We start from the raw sequence: 8431 nt of genomic DNA on the forward strand, positions 1-8431 counted from the left end.
TTACAAAGGAGATCACAGCACCCCCCATTACAAAGGAGATCACAGCACCCCCCCCCATTACAAAGGGGGTTCACAGACCCCCCCCAATTACAAAGGGGGGTCACAGACCCCCCCAATTACAAAGAGGGATCACAGCCTCCCATTACAAAGGGGGACCACAGCACCTCCCATTACAAAGGGGATCACTGCTCTCCATTACAAAGGAGGATCCCAGCACCCCCCCATTACAAAGGAGGATCCCAGCACCCCCCCATTACAAAGGGGGATCCCAGCACCCCCCAATTACAAAGGAGGATCCCAGCACCCCCCCATTACAAAGAAGATCACAGCCCCCCCCATTACAAAGGGGGATTACTGGCCCCTATTACAAAGGGGGATCACTGGCCCCCCATTACAAAGGAGGATACCAGGCCCCATTACAAAGGGGGTTCACAGACCCCCCCCATTACAAAGGAGGATCCCAGCCCCCCATTACAAAGGAGGATCCCAGCACCCCCCCCCATTACAAAGGAGGATCCCAGGCACCCATTACAAACGGGGATCAGAGCACTCCCCATTACAAAGGAGGATCCCAGCCCCCCATTACATAGGAGGATCACAGCACATCCCATTACAAAGGGGATCACTGCCCCCCATTACAAAGGAGGATCCCAGCCCCCCCATTACAAAGGAGGATCCCAGCACCCCCCCCCCATTACAAAGGGGGATCCCTGCACCCCCATTACAAAGGGGGATCCCAGCACCCCCCCATTACAAAGGAGATTACAGCACTCCCCCATTACAAAGGAGATCACAGCACCCCCATTACAAAGGAGATCACAGCCCCCCCATTACAAAGAAGATCACAGCACCCCCCATTACAAAGGGGGTTCACAGACCCCCTCAATTACAAAGGGGATCACAGCCTCCCATTACAAAGGGGGATCACAGCACCTCCCATTACAAAGGGGATCACTGCTCTCCATTACAAAGGAGGATCCCAGCACCCCCCTATTACAAAGGGGGATCCCAGCACCCCCCCATTACAAAGGGGGATCCCAGCACCCCCCCATTACAAAGGGGGATCCCAGCATCCCCCAATTACAAAGGGGGATCCCAGCACCCCCCCATTACAAAGGAGGATCCCAGCACCCCCCCATTACAAAGGAGATCACAGCCCCCCCCCCCTTACAAAGGGGGATTACTGGCCCCCATTACAAAGGAGGAGACCAGCCCCCCCATGACAAAGGAGGATCCCAGCCCCCTCCCATTACAAAGGAGGATCCCAGCACCCCCCATTACAAAGGAGGATCCCAGGCACCCATTACAAATGGGGATCAGAGCACTCCCCATTACAAAAGAGGATCACAGCACCCCCGATTACAAAGGAGGATCACATCACATCCCATTACAAAGGGGATCACTGCCCCCCATTACAAAGGAGGATCCCAGCCCCCCCATTACAAAGGAGGATCCCAGCACCCACCCATTACAAAGGAGGATCCCAGTCCCCCATTACAAAGGAGGATCCCAGTCCCCCATTACAAAGGAGGATCCCAGCCCCCCCCCTTTACAAAGGAGGATCCCAGGCCCCCATTACAAACGGGGATCACAGCACTCCCCATTACAAAGGAGGATCACAGCACCCCCATTTCAAAGGAGGATCACAGCACCCCCCATTACAAAGGAGGATCACAGCACCCCCCATTACAAACGGGGATCACAGCACCCCCCATTACAAACGGGGATCACAGCACCCCCCCCATTACAAAGGAGGATCACAGCAGCCCCCTTACAAAGGAGGATCACAGCACCCCCCATTTCAAAGGAGGATCACAGCACCCCCCATTACAAAGGAGGATCACAGCACCCCCCATTACAAATGGGGATCACAGCACCCCCATTTCAAAGGGGGATCACTGCCACCCCCATTACAAACGGGATCAAAGACCCCCCCATTACAAAGTGGGATCACAGCCACCCCATCACAAAGTGGGATCACAGCATCCCCCCCATTACAAAGGGGGATGAGAGCCACCCCCCCATTACAAAGCGGGATGCGAGCCACCCCCCATTACAATGGCGGATCACAGAGCCCCTCATTATAAAGGGGGATCACAGAGCCCCCCATTACAAAGGGGATCACAGAGCCCCCCCATTACAAAGGGGGATCACAGAGCCCCCCACTACAAAGGGGATCACAGACTCCTCCACTACAAAGGGGGATCACAGACTCCTCCATTACAAAGGGGGTTCACAGACCCCCCCGTTACAAAGGGGATCACAGACCTCCCCATTACAAAGGGGGATCACAGATCTCCCTATTACAAAGGGGGATCACTGCCCCCCCATTACAAAGGGGGAGCCCAGCCCCCATTACAAAGGGGGATCCCAGCCCCCATTACAAAGGGGGATCACTGCCCCATCCCATTACAAAGAAGGATCCCAGCCCCCATTACAAAGGACGATCCCAGCCCCCATTACAAAGGACGATCCCAGCCCCCATTACAAAGGACGATCCCAGCCCCCATTACAAAGGAGGATCCCAGCCACTCTCATTACAAAGGATGAAGAAATGCCCCCCCCCCTCTCTCTCTCTCCCTGTCTCCCCAGTCCTTTTACCCACTTGAAGCCGAGTCCCCGGAGGTGTTGGCCGATCAGCCGGATCACATCCTCATCCGCCCGCGAGAGCCGCTTCTTCTTGCGGCCGGTGCCGGCCGCGGGGTGCGTGTCGGGGCCGCCGGCCTCCAGCTCCAGGCCGGGCCCCGGGCCGGTGTGAGGCAGCTGCCCGTTGGCAGCGGTAAGGGTGATGGGCTGAGCTCCGTTGGTGCTGGGGGCCGGGGCCTGCTGCATGCTGCTGAGCGGGGTGGCGGGGCGGCGGTGGCGGCGGCGGGGCCCGGGCCCGCTGGCGGACACTCGCTGCTTCTTCCTTGGGGGAGGGCTCGGCAGCGGCGGAGACGCTCCACCGGGCTCCGAGTCCGACGATGAGGCCAGAGTGCTGCGTTGGGCGGCGGCGGCGGCGCTGACGAGAGGCCGCGGTCCGCAGCTCCCGGACTGGGCCCCGACTCGGCGCCTGGCGTCATCAAAACAACGCGCCTGCGTCACCGCCGCGTCCAGAAGTCAGCCCCGCCCCCCACCCTTCGCCGCGGCGACCCGTGACGTCACGGCAAATCCGCCCCACCCCCACCCCCTCCTGTGACGTCACCGAGGCCCGCCTCCCTCCACTCAAAGGCGGACTGCCCAGTGACGTCATCAAAGTGAGCTCCCTCTGTGATGTCACCGAAACGCGGCCCACCCTCGATGTCCCCGAAACGCAGCCCACCTTCAATGTCACCAAAACGCAGCCCTCCTTCAATGTCAACGAAACGCGGCCCTCCTTCAATGTCAACGAAACGCAGCCCTCCCTCAATGTCAACGAAACGCGGCCCTCCTTCAATGTCACTGAAACGCAGCCCTCCCTCAATGTCAACGAAACGCGGCCTCCCCTTCGATGTCACCGAAACACGGGCCTCTTTCGAAGTGACGGAAGTGCAGCCCTCCTTCGATGTCACTTAAATTCAGCCCTCCTTCGATGTCACCGAAACGCAGCCCGCCTTCAATGTCACTGAAACGCAGCCCTCCTTCAATGTCAACGAAACGTGGCCCTCCTTCGATGTCACCGAAACTCAGCCTGCCTTTGATGTCAACGAAACGCAGCCCGCTTTCGAAGTCACTGAAATGCAGCCCACCTTCAATGTAACCGAAATGCAGTCCTCCTTCAAAGTCACTGAAATGCAGCCCACCTTCAATGTAACCGAAATGCAGCCCGCCTTCAATGTCACCGAAACGCAGCCCTCATTCGATGTCACTGAAACGCAACCCTCCTGCGATGTCACTGAAACGCGGCCCTCCTTCAAAGTCACGGAAGGGCAGCCCTACTTTCGATGTCACTGAAACAAGGGCCTCCTTTGATGTCACCAAAACACAGCCCTCCTTCGATGTCACTTAAATGCAACCCTCCTTCGATGTCACTGAAACGCGGCCCTCCTTAGATGTCACTGAAAAGCGGCCCTCCTTTGATGTCACCGAAACACGGCCCTCCTTAAATGTCACCGAAACACAGCCCTCCTTCAATGCCACTTAAACGCAACCCTCCTTCGATGTCATTGAAATACGGCCCTGCTTCAATGTCACCGAAACACAGCCCTCCTTCAATGTCACTGAAACACAGCCCTCCTTCGATGTCACTGAAACACAGCCCTCCTTCGACGCCACTTAAACGCGACCCTCCTTCGATGTCACCGAAATGCGGCCCTCCTTCAATGTCACAAAAACACGGCCCACCTTCAATGTCACCGAAACGCAGCCCACCTTCGATGTCATCGAAATGCACCCCGCCTTCGATGTCACTGAAACGCGGCCCTCCTTCAATGTCACCAAAACGCGGCCCTCCTTCGATGTCACTGAAACACAGCCCTCCTTCAAAGTCACGGAAGTGCGGCCCTCCTTTCGATGTCACTGAAACGCGGGCCTCCTTTGATGTCACCAAAACACGGCGCTCCTTCAAAGTCATGGAAGTGCGGCACTCCTTCAATGTCACTGAAACGCGGGCCTCCTTCGACGTCATCAAAACACGGCCCTCCTTCGATTTCACCAAAACACAGCCCTCCTTCGATGTCACGTAAACGCGGCCCTCCTTCGATGTCACTGAAATGCGGGCCTCCTTTCATGTCATGGAAATGCAGCCTACTTTGATGTCACTGAAACGCAGCCTTCCTTTACTGTCATGGCAACGTGGCCCTCCCTGGATTTCACCGAAACACGGCCCTCCCTCGATGTATTGGAAACACGGCCCTCCTTCGATTTCACCGAAATGCAGCCCTCCTTCGATGTCACGTAAACGCGGCCCTCCTTCGATGTCACTGAAACGTGGGCCTCCTTTGATGTCATGGAAATGCAGCCTACATTGATGTCACTGAAACGCAGCCCTCCTTTACTGTCATGGCAACGTGGCCCTCCCTGGATTTCACCGAAACACGGCCCTCCCTCGATGTATTGGAAACACGGCCCTGCTTCGATGTCACTGAAATGAGGCCCTCCTTCAATATCACCAAGACATGGCCCTCTTTCAATGGTATGGAAAAATGGTCCTCCTTCGGTGGTCTCTAAAACACGGCCCTCCTTTGATGTCACTGAAGCATGGCCCTCCTTTATTATCACGGCAACGCGGCCCTGCCTGGATTTCACTGAAACATGGCCCTGCTTCGATGCATTGGAAACATGGCCCTGTTTCGATGCCACTGAAACAGCGCCCTCATTCGATGCCATCGAAACACGTCCCTCCTTTGATGTCACTGAAACAGGGCCCTGCTTCGAAGTATTGGAAACCTGGCCCTGCTTCAATGTCACGGAAACACAGCTCTCCTTCGATGTCATGGAAACACAGCCTACGTTGATGTCACTGAAATGCAGCCCTCCTTTATTGTCACAGCAACACGGCCTTCCCTGGATTTCACTGAAACACGGCCCTCCTTCGATGTATTGGAAACATGGCCCTCCTTCGAAGTCACCGAAAAACAGCCCTCCTTCAATGTCACCAAAACACAGCCCTCCTTCAATGTCACCGAAACACAGCCTTCCTTCGATGTCACCAAAATGCGGCCCTCCTTTGATGTCACTTAAATGCAACCCTCCTTCGATGTCATTGAAACGCAGCCTTCCTTTGATGTCACTGAAATGCAGCCCTCCTTCGATGTCTCCGAAACATGGTTCTGCTTCGATGTCTCCGAACTATGGCCTTGCTTCGATGTCACCGAAATACAGCCTTCCTTCAAAGTCACGGAAATGTGGCCCTCCTTCAATGTCACCGAAACACAGCCTTCCTTTGATGTCACCAAAACACGGCCCTCCTTCAACGTCACAGAAGTGTGGCCCTCCTTCGATGTCACTGAAACAGCGCCCTCATTCGATGCCATCGAAACACGTCCCTCCTTTGATGTCACTGAAACAGGGCCCTGCTTCGAAGTATTGGAAACCTGGCCCTGCTTCAATGTCACGGAAACACAGCTCTCCTTCGATGTCATGGAAACACAGCCTACGTTGATGTCACTGAAATGCAGCCCTCCTTTATTGTCACAGCAACACGGCCTTCCCTGGATTTCACTGAAACACGGCCCTCCTTCGATGTATTGGAAACATGGCCCTCCTTCGAAGTCGCCGAAAAACAGCCCTCCTTCAATGTCACCAAAACACAGCCCTCCTTCAATGTCACCGAAACACAGCCTTCCTTCGATGTCACCAAAATGCGGCCCTCCTTTGATGTCACTTAAATGCAACCCTCCTTCGATGTCATTGAAACGCAGCCTTCCTTCGATGTCACTGAAATGCAGCCCTCCTTCGATATCTCCGAAACATGGTTCTGCTTCGATGTCTCCGAACTATGGCCTTGCTTCGATGTCACCGAAATACAGCCTTCCTTCAAAGTCACGGAAATGTGGCCCTCCTTCAATGTCACCGAAACACAGCCTTCCTTTGATGTCACCAAAACACGGCCCTCCTTCAACGTCACAGAAGTGTGGCCCTCCTTCGATGTCACTGAAACGCGGGCCTCCTTCAATGCCAACAAAACACGGCCCTCCTTCAAAGTCACGTAAGTGCAGCACTCCTTCGATATCACCAAAACACGGCCCTCCTTCTATTTCGCCGAAACACAGCCCTCCTTCGATGTCACTTAAACGCAGCTCTGCTTCGATGTCACTGAAACGCGGCCCTCCTTCAATGTCACTGAAACACGGCCCTCCTTCGATGTCACCGAAACGCAGCCCGCCTTTGATGTCAACGAAACGCAGCCCGCTTTCGATATCACCGAAATGCAGCCCTCCTTCAATGTCACCGAAACGCGGCCCTCCTTCGAAGTCACTGAAATGCAGCCCACCTTCAATGTAACCGAAATGCAGTCCTCCTTCGAAGTCACTGAAATGCAGCCCACCTTCAATGTAACCGAGATGCAGCGCGCTTTCGATGTCATCGAAACGCGCCCCCCCCTTCGATGTCACCGAAACACGGCCCTCTTTCGAAGTGACGGAAGTGCAGCCCTCCTTCGATGTCACTTAAATTCAGCCCGCCTTCGATGTCACCGAAATGCAGCCTGCCTTCAATGTCACTGAAACACAGCCCGCCTTCAATGTCACCGAAACGCGGCCCTCCTTCGATGTCAACGAAATGCAGCCTGCCTTCGATGTCACCGAAATGCAGCCCGCCTTCAATGTCACTGAAATGCAGCCCTCCTTCAAAGTCATCGAAACGTGGCCCTCCTTTGAAGTCACTGAAACGCAGCCTGCCTTCAATGTAACTGAAATGCAGCCCGCCTTTGATGTCAACGGAACACAGTCCATCTTCAATGTAACCGAAATGCAGCCCGCCTTCGATGTCACCGAAACGCAGCCCACCCTCAATGTCACTGAAATGCAGCCCGCCTTCAATGTCACCGAAACGCAGCCCTCATTCGATGTCACTGAAACGCAACCCTCCTGCGATGTCACTGAAACGCGGCCCTCCTTCAATGTCACGGAAACACAGCCCTCCTTCGATGTCACTTAAATGCAACCCTCCTTCGATGTCACTGAAACGCGGCCCTCCTTAGATGTCACTGAAATGCGGCCCTCCTTAAATGTCACCAAAACACAGCCCTCATTCAATGCGACTTAAATGCAACCCTTCTTCGATGTCATTGAAACGCAACCCTCCTTTGATGTAATCGAAACATGACCCTCCTTCGATGCCACCGAAATACTGCCCTGCTTCAATGTCACCGACACACAGCCCTCCTTCAATGTCACTGAAACACAGCCTTCCTTCGATGTCACTGAAACACAGCGCTCCTTCGACGCCACTTAAACGTGACCCTCCTTTGATGTCACCGAAATGCGGCCCTCCTTCAATGTCACAAAAACACGGCCCACCTTCAATGTCACCGAAACGCAGCCCACCTTCGATGTCACTGAAACACAGCCCTCCTTCAAAGTCACGGAAGTGCGGCCCTCCTTTTGATGTCACTGAAACACAGCCCTCCTTCGTGTCACTGAAACGCGGGCCTCCTTTGATGTCATGGAAATGCAGCCTACTTTGATGTCACTGAAACGCAGCCCTCCTTTACTGTCATGGCAACGTGGCCCTCCCTGGATTTCACCGAAACACGGCCCTCCCTCGATGTATTGGAAACACGGCCCTGCTTCGATGTCACTGAAATGAGGCCCTCCTTCAATATCACCAAAACATGGGTCTCTTTCAATGGTACGGAAAAATGGTCCTCCTTTGGTGGTCTCTAAAACACGGCCCTCTTTTGATGTCACTGAAGCATGGCCCTCCTTTATTATCATGGCAACGCGGCCCTGCCTGGATTTCACTGAAACATGGCCCTGCTTCGATGCATTGGAAACATGGCCCTGTTTCGATGCCACTGAAACAGCGCCCT

General features: G+C 54.8%; 2 protein-coding genes across 3 annotated transcripts in view; one reads left to right on the forward strand and one right to left on the reverse strand.

The window, feature by feature from the left end:
* LOC121274481 (WD repeat-containing protein 26-like) overlaps nt 1–3055 on the reverse strand; it is a 51737-nt gene extending 48682 nt beyond the window's left edge. For both annotated transcript variants that reach the window (XM_041181819.1, XM_041181820.1), the window contains exon 1: nt 2606–3055. In XM_041181819.1, the coding sequence (XP_041037753.1) occupies nt 2606–2832 (227 nt within the window). In that variant the 5' untranslated portion in view covers nt 2833–3055. The remainder of the gene's footprint in view (nt 1–2605) is intronic.
* Nucleotides 3056–5640: 2585 nt separating this feature from the next.
* LOC121274493 (uncharacterized protein DKFZp434B061-like) lies at nt 5641–6903 on the forward strand. The gene has a single exon (XM_041181833.1). It carries the CDS (start codon nt 5641–5643, stop codon nt 6901–6903), a length of 1263 nt encoding a protein of 420 aa, XP_041037767.1.
* Nucleotides 6904–8431: the final 1528 nt, after the last annotated feature.

This window comes from Carcharodon carcharias (genome assembly GCF_017639515.1).
Source record: "Carcharodon carcharias isolate sCarCar2 chromosome 37 unlocalized genomic scaffold, sCarCar2.pri SUPER_37_unloc_1, whole genome shotgun sequence".
NCBI lineage: Eukaryota > Metazoa > Chordata > Chondrichthyes > Lamniformes > Lamnidae > Carcharodon > Carcharodon carcharias.